General features: G+C 34.9%; 1 protein-coding gene across 8 annotated transcripts in view; it reads left to right on the top strand.

Annotated features, from left to right (window-relative positions):
- The window catches only part of arhgef12b (Rho guanine nucleotide exchange factor (GEF) 12b), a 135121-nt gene that overhangs the window by 88290 nt on the left and 25202 nt on the right, over positions 1-21629 (top strand). For all 8 annotated transcript variants that reach the window (XM_073951518.1, XM_073951517.1, XM_073951514.1 and 5 more), the window contains 11 exons: positions 1225-1357; positions 1855-1992; positions 4380-4412; positions 6845-6959; positions 7053-7158; positions 8340-8531; positions 12985-13129; positions 15630-15665; positions 19631-19785; positions 20727-20873; positions 20961-21046. In XM_073951518.1, coding sequence (XP_073807619.1) covers positions 1225-1357; positions 1855-1992; positions 4380-4412; positions 6845-6959; positions 7053-7158; positions 8340-8531; positions 12985-13129; positions 15630-15665; positions 19631-19785; positions 20727-20873; positions 20961-21046 — 1286 coding nt within the window. The remainder of the gene's footprint in view (positions 1-1224; positions 1358-1854; positions 1993-4379; positions 4413-6844; positions 6960-7052; positions 7159-8339; positions 8532-12984; positions 13130-15629; positions 15666-19630; positions 19786-20726; positions 20874-20960; positions 21047-21629) is intronic.

The raw sequence follows: 21629 nt of genomic DNA, 5'->3' as shown, positions 1-21629 counted from the left end.
CCAGGCATTCCATTTGGAGAAAACCAGACACGGCTCATAACCAGGCTAATACTATCTCTACAGTGAAGCATGGTGGTGGCAGCATCATGCTGTGGGGATGTTTTTAACAGCAGGAACTGAAAGGCTAGACAGGATAGAAGGAAAGATGAATGCAGCAATGTACAGAGACATCCTCAATGAAAACTTGCTTCAGAGTGCTCTTGACCTCAAACTGGGGTGACGGTTCATGTTCCAACAGGACAATGACCCAAAGCACACTGCCAAAATATTAATGCAGTGGCTTCACAACAACTCGGTATATGTCCTTGAGTGACCCAGCTAAAGCCCAGGCCTTAATCCTATTGAACATCTCTGGAGAGATCTGAAAAAGGCCGTACACCGTCACTTCTCATCCAGCCTGATAGAGCTTTAGAGCTTGAAAAGACATGAGGCTGTAATTGCTGCCAAAGGTGCATCAACAAAGTATTGAGCAAAGGCTTTGAATACTTATGTACATGTGATGTTTCAGGTTGTTTATTTTTATTAAGTTTTATTACAATTTAAAAAAATCATTTTTCACATTGTCATTGTGGTGTACTGTGTGTAGAACTTTGAGGAACTAAATCAATTTAATCCAATGTTAAAATAAGGTTGTAACATAATAAAATGTGGAAAAAGTGAAGTGCTATGAATACTTTCGGGATGCACTGTAAAAATGTTTTCATCACACCAGACAAGACTGTTGATCCAGTAATATTCCCTACTTCGGATGATATGTGGATGTCTGTCGTGAATCTGACATGAATCTAATAAAAAACTTTTGTATAGGATCTGCTCGTGTTGAATCTTTGGCTGATACAGATAGGCTGATGATTATTTTCTTATTGTTATTTATATTATCATTGATATTAGTGCAAACAGTAATTGGTATGAGTGAAATATAATTCATGACACCACTAATAATTATAATTATCTATTGCCATATACGATCATAAATGCAATATAAATCCTAAAAAGACTGAAGCATAATCCAGCATACACAATATGCATCAGTACTATATTGGTTATCAGCTGATATTATTTGTGACCTTTGTTATTTTGTTTAATGCATTGGTATTCTCTAATTAGTAAATCAAGTGCAAGTATGGTGCTGATATAAGTATCGTGTAACTTATTTTAAGACAATCATCTCTTTTCAGTTGCATCAGTGTAACTTTTCATATGCATATGTTTGTGTGACCATAGAGAGGACCGCACACTCAACCAATGCAGAGCGGAAGAGGCCGGAGCAAATGTCTGAAGATGTACACCGACAATATGTGCAACAACTGCAGGACACTCTTCTAACTGACGTTCAGAAGAACCTAGAAGACTTTAGGTGACATGCACTCATCTAATACACATACACTGTTAGATTAAGGGCTCTGTATACTCTCTACTACTGTATGTACCAGTAAAAGTGAAACATTTTCCTGTAGGGATGCTCCGATCGTTCAGCCGAAAGTCACATTTCATGACTCGATCGGTACAATCTGGCCGATTCCATGAACCAAAAAGTTTTTTTTTTCTAATTTACAAGCTGAAGATGCATGTGCGCTCCCACATATTATACATAGCCTACAGCAGCCACAACACATGTGCATGTAAATGATGCGTGGGGGTGTGAGAGATCGATGCGCTCGCGTCACAACAGATAAAATATATACAGATGCGGTGCGACCTGTTTATAAAGTCTATTTTTGTGACTCGCGTAAGGGTCTTGCAAGTGCAAGTTGCAGTTCAACATGACAGGAAATTGGTAATCGTTTGCAAAAATCCTGATTGGAGCATCTCAATTTTCCTGTATGTTTTCTCATGTGTTTTTTTATGTTTCAGGCACAAGCGCAGTATGGGTCTGACATTGGCTGAAGCTGAACTGGCCCGTCTGGATACAGAGAGAATGAGAGATCGTGTGGCTTTGGAAAAAGAGCGATCCTGTGCAGAGCACATCCTTTCTAAGATAGAAGAAGTCCTGTAAGTGGACATGCCTGTGCTGGCTTGTTTATAAATATTCTTGCAGATAGTGAGACTTGTCCTTTATCTGTCACTTTAAGTACTCTTCTAACTCAGGGTGTCCCTCAAGGCTCGGTTCTTCATCCTCTTCATTTCAAAAGTTCAAGGTTTTTCCCAACAGATTATTAAAATAAAAGATAAAGTAAAGATAAAAGAAGAACATGTAAAATAAAGAGAAAAAAGAGAGTTCATTTTCTAAACTAAATGACTTTCAGAAGAATTTTGTTGTTATTTACGCAAAAGTATTGCACTATTTTGTCAGTTATTTACACACACAGAACGTGTGTTCCTGTTTGACTTATAAATAGGATTTATATGACGCTTTTTATATTTAGCTTTTGATATGATTTAAATTTTGGATTAAACTTTAATTATAATATTAATATTTTAAAATGTATATTTAACTAACCAGGTAACACACAGTCTCACTAGTAGCTACCTGTAGGTGCCTATTAGCATTCCTGTAAACTTAAGCATATTGACTGTTATTATAAATGACAATTTCTGCATAATCATATTTTACATCCTTAATCCTACCTTATATCTGAACTTAAACGGCGCCTCTGATGAAAATCATCTTTTGTAAGCTGTTTGGACAGAACTGTGTGTAGGTATTGTGTGTCATATTGGGATGTTATGAAGACAATAAGTCACTTTTTTATTTCCTGACATTAAAATAGGATCCAAATCTCTCCTATTTTGAGGCCCACCGCAATGTAATGTAGGAGTGCGGTTTCCCCACCCACCGAATTGATTGACAGCAGCGTAATAACATGTCTCCATAGTAATGCATGTTATCAAATCAACAAGACAGGACGTGTGCAAAGCAACTGGCAACTTAAGCAACTTAATAATCCGTTCAGCTCTCTGTGATCATCGATCATCATCAAATGTGATCAAAAATGAGTTTTACAAGTTTAAAACGGTGCATGTTTGTAATAAATTACAGCGATTTTACTGTTTTTGTCACCACAGCTGTATGTCAGTACAATTATAAAAGAAAACACTTCAATCCCAGTTTGTAGACATTAAATCAGGTTTATTTTGTACATGAACATAATGGATATCTATACAGTAGTGGATATTAACGTGTTTCCTGTCACATTTGTCATGCAAAAACAAAGTTAAACATGCAGACTGTGTGTTTTTATCTGTTGTGTGTGCGTTAACTGTGTAACAACATTGAGTGTGACTCATTGAAAGGCTTGAATTAACTCCACAACAAATTAATCAAATAATCATTGGTAAAGTTCTTACTGTAGTATTTCCCGCAAACGTTACGTGGGATCTGCTTCCTTTATGTCTGTCACTGTGCTGTTTATCTGATGCAGCTGAGAGGGGGAAATGAGGCATACTCTATCAGGCACGTGGGAACTGTGTGCGATGAGATCTAGCATTAAAGGCACAGGCAACAAAAATAATGAACACAGTGTGTTCAGAGCAGACAATTTCCAATATTCGGAAAGGTAAAATAAATAATCTGATTTGTGTTTTGAGCTGAAATTTTGCAGACACATTCTGGAGACACAAAAGACATATCCAGGGTGTCTGCGAGGTCTTAAAATGACTTAAATCTCAATAGCAAAATTTAAAGCATTAAATTCTTAAATCGACTGATGTTCTGTTGTAGATTTAAAATATTTTTTTAACAGTTCTTCATTTTCTGTAAATTTTTTTAATTTAATTTTTATTGTAGAATGAAGTCATTGACAGCTATGTTTTGTTCTATTCATGGTAAGGGTTTTAAGGTTTGTGAATGGATATATATATATATATATATATATATATATATATATATATATATATATATATATATATATATATATATATATATATATATATTTCTTTCTTTTTTTCCTATTGAAAAAGCTAAATTATTTAATTGTGTTAATACATTTTAATCATTTTTGATAGGGCAAGTGAAAATCTTTTCTAACTGGGATATTTCCCAAAAAAATCCTAAGCGTTTAGCCCTGTATTAGTTAAAACATTTTTATTCATAATGGTCTTAAAACAGTCTTAAAGTCTTACATTTAACTTAGTGAAACCTGCAGAAACCCTGTTATCTTAAATCTTGAAAAAGGGGTAAAATATTTGCCATTTACATACTACTTTTCTAACAACTAATAAGCAGCAAATTAGAGATTTATTGAGGAAAAGGTCATATTAAAAGTCAATAATTGAACCTTAAAGCATGACCAACTGTTTCTTATAGAAACATCTTTTAAATTTTAACCATAATGGACAAATAATATTTGCAGATTACTCCATTCAGATGAGCAGTAAATGTCACTTAAAGTTGTCTGTCTTTCTCACTTAAATAAACTTCAACTTGTGTTTCGTTTCAGATTGACGTCACAAGCCACAGAGGAAGATAAGTGGTAAGGGGAATTCTCATGTCCACTCCCTCTATAAACGACATGTTATATCACCCCAGATTAACCCCTGAAACACTGTCCAGCCTTATGTATTGAAACTAATTCCTATGTCATAGTGACAGTGTGAATATTTCATTAAATACAAATGTTTTTCAATGTCTTTTAAAGCAGAAAAAGAAAATCCCTATGTACTGAAAACTATCATTAAGCTTTAAATGCAGAACGAAAAGAAACAAATGGCACCAGCTGTACTTTCCTTCCCGGTTTTAGTTGCAGTCTTGTGAGTAGTGTGTAGTAGCAGCAGCATATGATCGGTCAGGAGCCCATATGGGCGGCAGCAGCAGGGACTGAGGCGTTGTGTGTCCGCCCAGATGGCGCGCAAAAGACTGGAGCCTCATGAAGCCTCTGACAGGAGCTTGTGAGGGCTATTTCTGCTCTGGCACTGACTACGGTTACACATTGTACAAGTCATCTGTTTGGCTTGTAAGTGTTTGTGAGAAAAGCTTTGTAAGTTCTTCGGATGGGGTCCTAGCTGTCAGAATAATTTTCTGCACACTGTAAAAGATTTCAGCATAGACTGAACTGTGATCTTGCTCCCCCTGGTGGAAATGACAAGTAAAGTTTTCTACAAGTAGTCTGTTTTAAGCACAGTTTAAGTCCGAAACAGGATTGGATCAAAAGATAAAAGAGCTTGTCTATTTTGTCTGAATTAATAATGTCTGGGTATACAGTGCATCCAGAAAATTTTTATAGCGCTTCACTTTTTCCATTTTTCCAACATTTTTTTAATGCTACAGCCTTATTCCAAAATGGATTAAATTCCTTTATTTCCTCAAAATTCTTCACACAATATCCCATAATGTCAATGTGAATAAAGATTTTTTGAAATTGCTGCAAAAAAACAACAAAAAAAACAACAACTGAAAAACTACGTGTACATAATTATTTACAGCTTTTGCCATGAAGCTCTACGTTGAGCTCAGATACATTGTTTTCACTGATCATTCATGAGATGTTTCAGCAGCTTTGTCAGGCCTTAGTCAGGGAGGTGATCAATACCTAATGGTCACTCTGTCTGAGTTCCAGTGTTCTTCTGTGAAGAGAGGAGAACCTTAGAGAAGGACAACCATCTGTGCAACAATCCACCAATAAGGGCCTGTATGATAGACTGGCCAGATGGAAGCCACTCCCCACCTGGAATTTACCAAAAGGCATCTGACCAAAAGGCAAACAAATTTCTCTGGTCTGATGAGACTGAAATTTAACTCTTTGGAGTGAATGCCAGGCATTACGTTTGTAGAAAACCAGACACCGCACATCACCAATTAATACCATCCCTACGGTAAATCATGGTGGTGGCAGCATCATGCTGTGGGGATGTTTTTCAGCAGCAGGAACTGGAAGGCTACACAGCATAGAGGGAAAGATGAATGCAGCAATGTACAGAGACATCCTGAATGAAAACCTGCTTCAGAGTGCTCTTGACTTCAGACTGAGAGGACGGTTCATCTTCAAGCAGGACAGTGACCCACAGCACACTGCCAAAATATCAATGGAGTGACTTCATAACAACTCGGTGAATGTCCTTAAGTGGTCCAGCCAGAGCCCAGACCTAAATCTGATTGAACATCTCTGGAGAGATCTGAAAATGGTAGTACACTGTGATATCCCATCCAACCTGATAGAGCTTGAGTGGTACTGGAATGGGCAAAAATTCCCAAAGACAGCTGTGCCAAGCTTGTGGCATCATATTCAATAAGACATGAGGCTGTAATTGCTGCCAAAGGTGCATCAACAAAGTATTGAGCTAAGGCTGTGAATACTTATCTACATGTGATTTTTCAGGTTTTTTATTTTTTAATAAATTTGCAACAATTTCAAAAAATCTTTTTTCACATTGTAATTATGGGGTATTGTGTGTAGAATTTTGAGGAAAAAAATGAATTTAATCCATTTTGGAATAAGGCTATAACATAAAATAATTTAGAAAAAGTGATGCGCTATAAATACTTTTCAGATGCATTGTTTGACTGTCAACATTTTGTCTCAAAAAATGTGTTTTGGTGTCTTGTGATCCTTTAAATAATATGTTTCAAATCAACGTTTTCTATTTTTTAAATATATATTCACACATGAATTTGGAAATTTTCTATGGGAAATTTAATGTAATACGATTCGATCTATTTAACTTCAGCCCACAGCCCTCAATCAAGTTTGGTTTTTGGCTTTTTATAAGAACAGGTTTGGGCATTACTTTTCTAGAGATTAAAAATACTTTCATTTATGCAAAATTATTACACAACATTTATGAATGACTCGATTAATAACTACAATTAATCTTAGAACTGGTAATCTGGTAATACACCAATTCTCACTATTACTTAGTTGCCTATAAGCATGAATGTAAACATTTTTCATTTTCATCTTTCTCACAGTAGCACCATGCAATTTGTGATACTATCGTATATGAAACAGCTCGGTGTGAAAGTGAAGGAGTTGCGAGGGCTGGACCACAAACCCAAGTTAATGAATCCATTCCACAAAATAAAGGTACAAACTCTAAGCAAACATCCTCACTTAGTCTTTAAAGGACATTAGTTAGACTAAAGAAACCAAACCAATGTCTCTCTGCTCCCTATACAGAAAAGTATGAAGCCTGAGAAGGATGGAATTGAGGAGAAAGCGAAGAAAACACGATTTCCTAATGTCTTTCCTCAGAGACGACCAAGCAAGATTGACGCTTTATCACGTAAGTTGATTATTCATTTCATTACGCCAATTGTTCCCAACATTTTTGACGAGGCAGATATTTTTTCTATCATTTCTTCTGCAATTAATAGACATTTACAAGTTTATCTTGAACAACTGGGAATTCTAAAATATGAATGAGTTGCAGTTCATTTTGTGACGCCAGATCTCATTTATTATGTTTATTTATTCCTCTTTTTTTTTTCATTTCAATTAAAACTTTTTCAATTATGAGGTATAGGCTCTGAATGAGAATCTCTGGATTCCACCAAAAAATGTATCTTTGTAGTTAAACTGTCATACACTCATAGACCAAACACAATGTTATGGAACACTAGATTCACGTTGGACTTAATAATATCAATAATTATCTGTGTTATCTTAATCTATCTGTCTCTGTCAAATTATTGTTGAATTTCAATGTCAGTACAACGTTAGAAACTGCTAGCTTATGTAAAAAAAATATTAGACTTAATCAAGTAAATAAGATCTACCAGTGGTATTTAGACAGGAAATTAGATAAGCTAAATAAAAAAACCTGCATAGCCTTTACTAAAACATAGTCAAATTTATTAGCCCTCCTGTAAGTTTTTTTTTTCCAAATGATTGTAGCAAAAAAAATTTCACAGTATTTCCTATAATATTTTTTTTCTTCTGGTGAAAGTCTCATTTGTTTTATTTAGGCTAGAGTAAAAGCAGTTTTTACATTTTTAAACCATTTTAGGATCAATATTATTAGCCTCCTTAAGCATTTTTTTCAGTGGTCTACAGAACAAGTGATTTTACAATACAGTGATTTTCCTAATAACCATAATTTGATCTGATTAACCTAATTACAACTTTAAATGACTCTTTAAGTTGAATACTAGTATCTTAAAAAATATCCAGTAAAATATTATTTACTGTCATCATGTCAAAGATCAAATAAATCAGTTATTAGAAATGAGTTATTAAAACTATTCTAAAAAAATCTTCTCTCCGTTAAACAGAAATTGGGGTAAAAATATAAAAGGGGTGTATTAATTCAGGAGGGCTAATAATTCTGACTTCATTTGTATATTAAGATGTACCCTTCAATCCCATCAGCCACAGTTCACAAAGTCTTTCAAGCTGACCATCAGCCATATTGTCAAGCCCTGACTCTCATTTTTATTTTATTTTTATTTTTTTGTCACACTCTAGAGCCGAAGCAGCGTACGCCAAAGCCTCAGCTGCCTCTGGGAACTGGAGAGCAGGCAGACGGGTCGTCTCTTCCTGTACGGAGCAGTCAGTCCAGCGAGGGCTCAGATGGCACCAATGCCCTGATCACATCACCGCCTTACAGCGCTCCAGCAGGACAGGGCACAGACGCCATCAGCCGAGAGACTGAGACTGGTGAGACACGCTTCACAAATCATTGCTCACAAGTGTCTGTGGTCCACTTTTTCAAGTTTTCCTCCTTTAAATCTTATTTATGCCTTTGTACACAATATGCTGACTATTAGCAAGCATGTAAGGATCAGATGAGAAAAAATATCCTATAAGTCTACATGGATGTGCTGACTTGTTTATAAATATTATTATTATTAAATGTTTGTTTATTAAAATATTTTTTTTTTTTTTGTAAATGTGTATAGTAGTTGGTTTGATTGTTTAAATCTTAGCTCACTGATTTCTGCTACTGTAAAACTCTTCTCAAACCTGACTATTGATAATCATTAACGAGTTCTACTAATAATGAGATTTGTAATAATCCTATACAATTGTAGCGTGTCAGAAACTGCACAAACATGATTTCCAGGCTACACTGTCAGATCTCATTTATCATAGGCCGCGTTTACACTGCACTGTTCAAGTGTTTCAATTCCGATTTTTTTGCTCCCATGTGGCACAAATCGGATATGGCCCATGTACGTGTAAGCAGGAACAAATCACATGGATTCCGATTTACTCAAATCAGATTCAGGCCTTGATCATATGTGGAAATTTATCCGATATGAATTGGATCTGTGTTCTTGTGTCTGCAGTGTAAGCAGGTAGATCAGATTTTCACCTGTCAATGCAAGTCACGCGTCATTAAAAACTGTAGCGATTGACGTCAAGTTTGACTCTTTCATTTTAGAACAGACATCAGCAGAGTCCCACACCTTAAATCTCATACACGAGGACTTAAACAGCTTTAATATTGTCATATAGCAGAGGTATTATAGCATGTTAGCGAGAGCGAGAGAGTGCAATGTCCGCCACGTAACCAATATAAACATATAAAACTAGTGCATAGCTACATCCCGTGCATAAACCACGCCATGGACATTACAGTAAGATTCCTAAAGGTTTAAAAAAAGCCTGTAGATCAAAAGAAGATGGACAAATGAGAACCTTTCTGTCATAAACTATAGTAAAACAGCTTGTCAATAGCTGCAAACAGATTACATACAGCAATAGAGAAAAGAGCACTCTTTAATTATCAGCTGTTAGTCAGCGCCTGCTCTTTTTTTTCCTAGTCGTAGTGCCTTCGCCGTGTGCTGTGTAAATGCAGATGATCGGATATGAGTTACTTTTAAAAGATGATGTAAGCAGGTCATCAAAAACGGATACAGTCACAAAATCGGAATTGACCATCAAAATTTGCAGTGTAAATGCAGCCACAATGTCACACTGAGGCCCTATTTACACTAATACATTTTAGTTTTAAAACGCATTAGTTTTGCTATGGTTGCGCCTTCCGTTCACATTACCCCAGAGTTTTCAAGCTCAGAAAGATGAGCATTTTGAAAACGCTGAAGAGGCCATTTTTATTTTAAACCTCTTCTGCTCCATATCAGTGTGGATGGGGGAAAATGGAGACAACTGATTGGGGCTTTTACCTCAATATTAGGCTAATGCACAAAGTTCAGTTTTGCATCCTTTCCTTGTAAGTTCAAACTTTGCAAGTTTGATATGGAAAACAAACTTTACAATCTCATTTACATTACCATGGCTATGCCGTTTCACTTAACAATAAAATAAAAACATAAAAAATTTATTTTGATATTAACAACTTAACAGACACCAAAAACGTTGAGGCGTTGTGTAGCTGCTTATTTATATGACCATGATCTTTACTGTATGCATATTTATAACAAAACGGAGCCTATGACATTAATGCCTCCTTTCATTCACATTAAAAAATATGAAACTTACCATGTCTCTTGCTGAATAGCAGTTTTAATAATCAATATTGGCCATTCTAAACGTATAATGTACAAAAAAATTATAGGCTACAATATAGGCAAGCAATCGGTCAAATTGGCAGAATCAGAGCGGTTACATAAATTTAAATATATTACCTTATCTATGCGCTATGCCAAAGAGTCGTTAAATAGAAAGAAGATTATTTAAATTAAATATCACGTTTAACAACTATAGTGGATTAAAATCTAGCGAAAGATCCTTGGTGAACTGTCCAACGTCCGTGACTCTCATCTGGGGAGGTGTGCTCAAAGCAGCCGCTGACTCCCTGGGGCATACGCTGCAGCACATGACTGTGTGTGTGTGCTCGCGTAATGTGCATTTTCAGCAGTGTAGTGTGGACGAAGAGCTGTTTAGAAATGCTTGGTGAAATGCCAGAGTGAACATGGATCGTTTTTGTGTAAACAGGCCTGAATGACTATCAAAATCCAGCCAGAGTTTAACATAATCTATCCGTGACTTATTCAATAAACCTGTTTTGAAACAATTTCTCACAGCAAACATGAACAATCTGTAGCTTTAATTTGTTTGCAGAAAAATCTTCTGCAAACACCACAAGAACTTCATTGAAGTGATTTATTATTTTTTGGCCAATAAGGGGCTGTCCGTGAACATCTCAAACCAATTATCAAAGACTACAAATTTTATCCTAGGACTATAGAAATCTTTTTAGGACTTTTCAAATTTGTCTCAAACGACCAAATCGTGGCTGAATTTACATTGTGTCCCTCGGGGCTCTGTAATTGTTCCTTGTTTTTTAACATTTTGAACCTTTCCCAACTGATTAATATAATTCAATTTAAAGATTAAAAGATGAAAAAGAGGATCCATTTAATAAACATTGAGGGCTCTATTTTGACGGTCCATGCGCAGAGCGCAAAACGCGCGCTTTCAGGGCGTCAGGACGCGTTTTTGCTAATTTAAGGACGGGATATCTGCCCTGCGCTGTGGTGCATGGTCTAAAAGGGTTGAGTTTATTTTCTTAAAGAGTTATCTCCCATCACCTTTATTAGTCAGCTGCGTCGCGCCAAGAGCGCATTCGCTATTTACAGGATGCAAAGTAAGTCTAAGTGGAAAAAATTAGCATTTCACAAGCAAACAGTTTACAGTTTTTTAACAGAAAACTGTTAAACAGAGCATCTACTGCGTGAGAATGAGAGATAATGGAACTACTTTCACATTCGCTCTTGGATAGGGAAACCTTTCCGCACAGACATCAATTAGTCTATAAGTAAATACTTTTGTTTGTTAAGCGCAAATATTAGTTTCAAAACTATTTCTAAATTCAGTTCTAATTTCCAGCAAACGAATAAATGAATAATAATTACAAAATGTGCTCAAAAACCGGAGTTATATCGTAAAACACATGCTGTGCCTCATATGGTCTAAAACCTGACAGGTGGGCAAATCCAAGCTTGTTTTTAATAAAACAAATATAAATGTGGATATAATAATTAATATTGCTAATAATAATAGCATTATACAAAAGCAAATTGTTATGAATGAACTGAAAAAGCCTCCGGAGATGAAGAAGACATAAAAGCAGTGATTTTTCATATTTATGTAGGCTAGAAAATAATATGTTTTGTAATATTTTAATCCTTTATATTTATATCCTATATCTATTCTTATTATATCCTATATATATCCTTAATATAAAATTTTTTTCATATGTAAAGATATTTGCCTATTGCTCTCTTGTGCATATTAAGCAGTGTGTAAGCGAGGCGCAACTCTGCGCCGGAGTTTAGACCGGGTTTGTTTTGGTCTAATAAAAAATCTATTATATTTTCTCAAAATATCGACGCGCCAGCGGTCCACCTCAGAACGCCTTCCTTTTTAGACCAGAACGCCTATGGGCGCACAAATGAGCGCTAATGCATTTGCTATTTAACAAGCGTAGCGCAACGCCTCAAAACGACTCTTGCGCCATGCTGAAACTTCCAAAAGACTATTGCCCCGCGCCTTGCGCCACACTGCGCCGGGTGTATGATAGGGCCCTGAGACTTCATAAAGGATTATGATGTACTTTTGTCTAAACACTTTAGAAAGGGGTGATGATTGACCTATGACATTGGCCAATTTTATCATCACTTACACACATGGGACACAGCTGGTTCTTATTTGACAAAACGTTGACTAGGAATAAATTAAGGAGTAATATGATAACATTAAAATTAAAGTATTTGTAATAGGAATATTTTTAAAGTTAATATAATTTTAAGTATTTTTGATCCTTTTCATTTTAAAGTAGATAAACCGCCCAGTTCAGTGTTATAGTTACTAGGGTCTGGGATCTACTGATTGATAATTTTTTAAATGATCAAATTTACTTGAAATGTGCCTTTTAATTGAAGATTTTCAGAGTGTATCCACATTTGGAGGATGTATGTATGTTTTTTGTGAGAAAAACTTTTCATTGTGTGCATAATTGAACTTTTTGGATTTTTGTAATATATATTTATTATTTTGATGTAGTGTTTATTGTCAAAACTAATTAGCAGATGTCAGTATTTAAGAAGCCTCTTCTGTCCAGCACTGATTTCAAGAGTTTTATTTTTTTATTATTATTTTTTTTTTTTTCTAACTGAAGTATATGTCTCTGGTTGTGGATTAGGGGGACTTCCCTCTTCTGCCCTGCCCAAATTGGGAGAGGGTACTGTCTCAGGGGATTTGCAGGACTCCTCATCTACAAACACTCACTTTGACTTCAGCAATTGCATGCTGGAGCATTTACAGGAGGAAGAAGCTGAGACTGAAAAGTGAGTAAAGCCATTACAGTCCAGACTCACTTTAAAGAAAATCACTTTTGACACCGCACACAATCTGTGTTTATTAAATGTATTTTTGCTTAGTCAGGAAATGACTGGGTTTGTTCAAGCTGAATAAATTTTTCATATGATCAGAAATAAAACTTTATGCATCTTTTTAATTTTATAATACAAAAATCTAAACTTCAGAGTCTTAACTGCAATCAAAAGTTTGGATCCAAAAGCTGTTCTTTAAAAAATACATTTTATTTTATTAACATAGATGATCATAAATACATTAGTATTGTTTGATGTACATATACAGTGGGGAAAATAAGTATTCAACGTGTCACCATTTTTCTCAGAAAACATATTTCTAGGTGCCGTTGACTTGAAATTTTCACTAGATGTTGGCAACAACCTAATAAATCCATATATGAAAAGAAAATAAAGCTAATTAGTTTACAAATTAAGTTACATGTAATAAAATGAAATGACAGAGTCCAACATCTACATTAAAAGGATGAGAAAAATGAAACCAGAGTGGACATTTCAGCAAGACAATGATCCAAAACACAACCAAGGAAACTCTTAAATGCTTTCAGAGAAAGAAAACGGAGCTTTAGAATGGCCCAGCCAATCACCTGACTTGAATGCAATACAAAATATAAAATAATGATCAGTTTGGATAGACGGGACCCACAGAACCATCAAAATCAAAATTTTCACACTTTGTTGAAGTCTGTGAGAAAACTTACACCTGAGCAATTCATATGACTTCATTCTCCATATAGGAGGCATCTTTAAGCTGCCAGCACCAAGAAAGCCTTTATTATAAAGTGTTACATACATTTCAGTACTTCCATTGTTATTACACACAACATTTTTTTTAGCTTTCATTGTTTTGTTTTATTTTTATGTTTGTATTGTTTAGGTTTTTACCAAAATCTGGTTAAATTTCATGTCAACAGCTTTTTTAGAAATTTTATTCCTAGAAAAAAAACATGACGTGTTCAATATTTCTGTTTCCCCACTGTATTTAATAGCTAAGGAAAAAAAGGAAAAGTTTTTGATATGGTAATTAGTTTGAGTTTAAAAAATCAGTTTGATTTTTTTTTTATTAAGTGATGCACTTTAGAGCTTTTCTGTTAATGGAAGAAAAAAAAACGTATCTCGCATTGTTTTCTCAAAAAATGATCAGCACAGCACTGATAATTAAAAGCATGTTACTTAAGCACTAAATCAGAATAATAAAATGATTTCTGAAGGATCGTATGATGCTGAAGACATGAGTAATAATGCTAAAAAATCAGCTTTGCATCACAGTAAAATATTAAAATTCAAAATATTACAATTGTAAACCATCATTTTAAATTTTAATTACATTTAATGGGGAAATTAAGCTCTCATTCAAGTTTACATTATATTGTACATTGGATTCCATTTTAATAGAAATATATTAAACAAACTTGATTAATGTATTCCTTTAATTTTAAGCGACATGTTTTACTATAGCTTTTAGATCCAGAGCACCGCCATCTTGGAATAATTTTGTCTGAAATCACGTGGTTCCATTCCCTCAGCTGAACAGATACAGTGGAAGTAATGGACTGAACACAGAGACTGCAAAGCCTTATTTAACCCAATGAGTGAATTTGTGGATGTAGAGCTGATGTAGATACAAGCATCAGATGTGTGTTTAATTTAAAAAAATATTGATTCTATTTTTCTTTTTTCCCCATTAAATTACCGATCATAACGGACTGAACACGGAGACTGAATAGCCTAATTTAACCCAATGCATAAAGTTGTGGACGTGCATCGCAGAGCTGGTGCAAATACAACAAATACAAATATTGAAGTGTCTTAAGTTGTGTATTTTTCTTGTGTTAATACCTTTCATGCACTGTAGTCCACTGTCTCTTGGTGCTCCATTGCTGCCTGACGAGGGGATTTACATTCAGACTAATGCAACAATTAAAATGATACATGACTTCACGCTATTCTGAGTGATTAATTTCCCCTTTAATAATTTAAATATGTTGTAATAAAAAATAGAGCTTTTTACAAAAAAATCTTATTTTCTAAGATGTCTGGATTGTAGTGCATAATATAATTTTTTATAAATCTTATAAAAGTTATATGAATCCTCTATTAAATCCCACAACATTCATCTGCATTAAAGATGGAGTTTTGTTCAAGGAGATGTTGAGCAGACTCTGTTTTATAATCGGGCTGTTCAGAGTAAGAGTGGTCCGTCTGTCTCAGTTGCCACATTTCAGGCCTCACAGCTATTTTTGTTCTTAATGTCTCTAGTGATGATGCTCATGCAGCGTCTGAAACAAAGCTTGGCTCTGTGGAGCAGTTCTCTGTAAATCATCCTGCTGGGACAGACAGAGATTAAAGTGCGTCATCACTGGGGAAAAAAGCAGTGCTGATGACATGTGCCTTTTAAGATATTGGGATGTTAGTAATGTGTGATAATTAATAGGAATGTGGTTTACCTTTACAGGACGCAGGACTCTGGCACCCCCAGGCCTGACAGGAGGTAAGAATTCAATGCTTTCATGATCATTCATTTTCTTGTCAGCTTAGTCCCTTTATTAATCCGGGGTCGCCACAGCGGAATGAACCGCCAACTTATCCAGCAAGTTTTTACGCAAAAAAAACTTGCGCCACTGCCTCGCCGCTTTCATGATCAGCCAGTGTTTTTTCTTTTTTTTTTTTCAGTAAATAATACTGATGTCTTTTGGCTATTGTGGACATTGATGTGGACAATACTCCTAAGACATTTTCAGTATATATATATATATAATCTAAACATACTGTATATCAAACCTGACAAAACTATATTCCAATCATTACAAGTACTGCAGAAGACCTATTGGAACCCTCATGGACCCAAAATTCTCACAGAAATCAGTCAGTTATGCGGAAGGAAAAATCATGGTTTAAGGTTACATTAAGTATGGGGGCATGCAAGAAATCCGCTGGGTGGATGGCAACATCAACTGCCTATAGTATCAAGATATTTGTGCTGCCCATTACATTACAAACCACAGGAGAGGGCAAATTCTTCAGCAGGATGTTGCTCCATCTCATACTTCAGCCTTCACATCAAAGTTTGTGAATGCAAAGACGGTCATGGTGCTCTAGGATTGGCCAGCCCAGTCACCAGGCATGAACATTTTTGAGCATGTCTGGGATAAGATGAAGGAGGGATTGAAGATGATTCCAAAGAATCTTGATGAACTCAGCAATGGTTTCTTTGTCATTCCAGATGACTTTATTAATAAGTTATTTGAGTATTTTCTCTATTTTTGGCTCGTGGAGTCATACACAATATTAATTCTTTTTCCACTGCACCATGACTTTGTATTCTATATTGTGCTGTATTTCTGTTAAGTGACAAGACTTTTGTCAAAGCAAAGTCAGACCTTACTGTCCTAATTGAATAATTAAAACTCAAGGCATGATAAAAATTTTATTAGCATGATCAATGATCAGGCATGATCAAAATTTTTATTTTGGTAAATTAATTTATAGGCCTTTGCCTTTAATTTAAGCCACTTCTGATGCCAAATAATCAACTAGAAGTCGAGTTATTATTTGTTGTTCCTAAAACTTGGATAGGTGACAAGACTTTTGTCAGGTAGTGTATACTTGCATAATAGCCAAGAACATTATTTGTAGTTTAATGAAGTACAATAAAATGTATTGCACTTATATTGATTATAAAAATCTATATAAAAAAATATTAATTAAATGGTGCTCTTAGCTAGCATCCATGTGACATCTCTTACAGTTTGTTTTAGTTAGTTTAATGGACACTTGGTCTGTTTTTGTAACGAGATGATTACTTTGTCAAATCTTTAAAAAATATTATTGCAAAAAAATTTTAAGTGATGAACAATATCTGTGTTAGGTGATATTCCTTAAAATTATAATTTAATGAATAGTGAAATTTTATTTGAATTTGTTTATTTACGTAGTAATATGCGCTACTGATAATACTACTAATATTAATAGTTTAATTATAACAATAATAATTATTATAGTATATGCAATGTTTAGTTAAATTAATATATTTTCATTCATTATTTAATGTATTAATAAACAAATATATAAAAAAATAGTTTGGAAAAGTAAAACAATATATATATATATATATATATATATATATATATATATATATATATATATATATATATATATATATATTAAGGGTGGATCCGAACCCGAATACGGTATTCGGAAAGGCACGAATAGCGTGTTTTTACGAATACTTATTTCGAACAAATACTTGAAAAAATATTTGTATTCGGGAGCAAGAAAAGCATTACATCAAAAAGCTGCGTTTCCTCCTGAGACCACAGTGTGTGAGTGAGAGAGAGAGCGAGAGAGAGAGAGCGAGAGAGAGAGAGGCGCTCAGTCGGAGGGCGGGGCGGAGGTAAAAGGTCTCTCTCTGGCACAAGCTTCTCCACAGCAGCAGACAGAGAAGGCTCGGCTGAGCGAAAAAAATACATCTCTGCATCACTATTTTTGTTAAATAGATTTTTGTACCTTAATTGGGTTCCAGATGCAGTTTATAAACTTGTAGCGGAGATTGTTCGGGATTTTCCATTACGCTGCATTTTTGACCTTTGCAACCGGGTGCTCTTTTTACGCAACATTAGCTCTGTTAGCGCGGTAATTTAGACAATAGACTGTTGACAGAGTAACGTTAACGTTCGTTTATAAAGGTTAAAACGATGCTTTTGCAGTTGTGTCAAATAGTATATACTTATGGGAGTTATATGGTACGTCTAAATAACTCTTTTGCAGACAGCAAGATATATGCTATAGGCTAGTTAACCTTAGCATAGCTTCCCGTCACTTTTTATAAACTTGAAACTCCTCAAATACATTTGGGCACCATGAAAAAGAGTGAGACTGCTGCTGAGCCATTTCTTGGTCCTCCACCAGTAAAAAAAATAAAACTTCATGTTCTTTGTGAAAGCATCTTACAGTCAGTGGTGCTGCAGATAAAACAAACAGATACTGTATAATGTGTGCAAAAGTGAAATCAGCAGAGGCAGAGATATTAAACATCTGTCAACATCTTCTATGCATAATCTGATTAAATCATTCATTTTCTTTTCAGCTAAGTCCCTTTATCAATCTGGGGTTGCCACAGTGGAATGAACCACCAATTTATCCAGCATATGATTTACGCAGTGGCTGCCCTTCCAGCTGCTACCCAGCACTGGGAAACATCCATACACTCTCTCTCACACACATACAATAGGGATAATTTAGCTTAACCAATTCACCTGTATTGCATGTGTTTGGACTGTGGGGGAAATCGGAGCACCCGGAAGAAACCCACGCCAACATGGGGAGAACCCAGTCGGGGCTCGAACCAGCAACCTTCTTGCTGTGAGGTGACAGTGCTACTCACTGTGCCACAGCGCAACTTTCTATGTAATGTATTATCACATGCACTAAAAGCATCCTCTCCTGATACTGTCTGTGAACACCCCACAATCATCAATCCCGTCAATCAGCACAGCTATGTTCTGCTAAATCCTCCACAAGCACCAAACCATCAACACAGCCACATTCTGCCCCAGCAAGTCAGTTTCAAACATAAAAACAAAAAAAACAAACAAACTTTGTGTCTGTTTTGTGGCAGGCAGATGACAATAGCAGTGCTGTATCTTTTAGTATTATATAGAATACTTTTGTTCTGCCAGATCTCCCAGGCAGGGTTTTATTTAGATTTATTTAGTTAATTTTAGTTTTTGGAATTCTGTGCATTGGAAAAAAGTTCTTTCAGGAGAAGAACAGTTTTTTTGAAGTATTATTTGTTTTTATTCTGTCTATTCAGTGTCCTTCAACAGGAACGGTGGTGGTGGGGTTCATAATATTCACAATGGTATTTTATTAGTTGTTGGTTTAACCATGGATGAGATAATGGCTTCTATGTTATTTTCTTTTCAATGACGTTTCTTGTCACATGTTCAATAACAACAACCAATATTGCATATCTATAATTTATATAATGGGTATAATTAAACAATACTTTCACTATAATGTAAATTAGAAGTGTAATAGAAAAAATATATATTTTTGCGCCATTTTGAATTTTACTTGAATACAAATACAAATACAAATACTTTTCCCCCCTCAAAAAATACAAATACAAATACCGGCTGCTCCGCACATCCCTAATAGATATATATATATATATATATATATATATATATATATATATATATATATATATATATATATATACATTTTTAAAGATTAAATAAAGTGTGATTAAAGTTTTATTAATTAATTTGAACAGTTTTTTTTATTAATCATAAAACACAAGAAAATTAGAACAAAATACAGAATATTGTGAAAAAACTGCATGAAATTTGGTTTGGACATTTGGCTTTTTTTGTTCACATGCTAATAAGTTATGTTGAAGTTTTCTACATTGCGTTAGGCCTGTTTTAATCAATTTGTGGTGTGTTTGAGCAGCAGGATGGATCCGCTGGGCTCTGGAGAGGTGCAGAGTGAAGATGATCAGTGTGTTGAAGCCGAACTCGAGCCTCCAAACTGGCAGACACTAGTGAGCAGAGACGTCCTGTCCACACTCACTCCTCAGGAAATTAAGAGACAAGAAGTCATCAATGGTGAGCAACTTTCTGAAATATTTAGTTTAGATTTGATTTATGTATAATTTTATATAATGTTACATAACATTTTATATAGACAACCATATATGGTGTACCCGCTTCATAATATGAACTATATTTTAGTTTATCTTTGTTCTTTATAAATGTCTACATGAAATCAAAATTCACCGTGTTCATTTTACTATCTGTGCAAGTAAGTTCACTGAATTTATTTATTTTTTCAGCGCTTAAATCAAAATCTTATCAGTGGCAGTAATCTTCTGATGATGTCAGTTTGACGGCTAGGGCGAAATATTCTTAGACACACCCCTCCAGCCATTAGTTTGCTGCGAATTAAAAATAAGAGGAGGTGCTCCGAAATAGCCCCGCCCTTACTCAATATTCCATCTCAGCTGGAAATGCGTCATCATACTTAAATGAAGATCTGCAGTATATCCGGTTCACACTGGAAAATCTTTAAATATGAGATTGCGTTATCCAATATTTGCCACAACATTCATGCTTATAATTAGTTTCATTTTTGTAGCTTTTTTTTTTTTAATTAACATTTTTTAGTGCTATTACAGAGTAAGTATATTTTAAAAGTGTATTTCAAATAAAGTGTTATAAATATTAGTACACTAACATAATGAACTTTGTCTTATTTAAGAATTCTATAAATTTCAATGGCATTTAAAGATGATCAAATTCTTTTTGCATACATGTGATCTCAAATAGTTTGTCTGACTTAATATAAGATGCATCTGGTCTGTTTTCATACCTCTGGCTCTATGATTTCATCTTCAGTTGTTGTTATTGTAGAATTCATCAGAATTGTTTTGTAAATTCCATAATTGCAAATGTGTGCCTTATTTGTTTTTGTGTTTATTTAAATATCAATTTATTGTTACGTATATTTTAATTAAACTGAAAAACTGTCTCTGTAATATCTCCCTCAGAGCTGTTCTACACGGAGCGAGCACACCTTCGAATGATGAAGGTTCTGGAGAATTTATTTTACCAGCCGCTGATCAGAGATGCCATCCTTCCTCCTGCAGACATCAAAAACATCTTCAGCAACCTGGAGGAGATCGTTCAGCTGCACTGTAAATCTTCTCAGAACACCGAAAATCAGTGAACATCTGAAACAAACACTCCTTCCTAACACAGTCTTCCTTCTTTTCTCACCTCAGTGTCTTTAACCGAACAAATGGCCGCCGTACGGAAGAAGAACGAGACCGCTCTCATTGACTCAATAGGAGATGATCTGCTTTCCTGGGTAAGACGGCAGAGAAACTGCAGCAAATATGTGTTAAAGAGAGATCCATGATGCAAAAAAAAAAGTTTTTTTGGACATGTCATATATTCTATGAACTGAATTAAGTAATGCAAACAGTAAAATAACTGTGTTTGCGCGAGCAAAAGAAAGCAGGTGAATACCGAATGAGAGGATGATGAGAGTATGACTGTGTACGTGATCATCCTTTCATTATGACTCACGGTATGTTTTTCACCTGCTTTCTCTTGCTTGCAGTTATTTTATTTTTGTAATATGGTTTAATTATTTTTTTTACAATAACATTGCTTTAATATGAGATTAACTCCTCATTTTTGTGTAGTAAACTGGTAATCTGGGAACTTTAGCCTGCTGAACAGATTGCTGTGCTTTTTTAATTGTAATTTTTTTAAGAAAAAGAGCATGTATACAGCTATATTTTGCTTGTTTTGACATATTTAAAATTTGTGCCTCAGAAATAATTATTTATTTTTGGTGTGGTCAGAGATACATTTGGTAAATCCTTAATTTTGAGCGCTGAAAAGTCATGTGAATTAAAAACTAATTGCAATATGACACATTTGCT

Source organism: Danio rerio, chromosome 5, assembly GCF_049306965.1.
Source record: "Danio rerio strain Tuebingen ecotype United States chromosome 5, GRCz12tu, whole genome shotgun sequence".
NCBI classification, from domain to species: Eukaryota; Metazoa; Chordata; class Actinopteri; order Cypriniformes; family Danionidae; genus Danio; species Danio rerio.
Note: the sequence above shows the minus strand (reverse complement) of the source record. Positions and strands in the feature narration are given on the sequence as shown.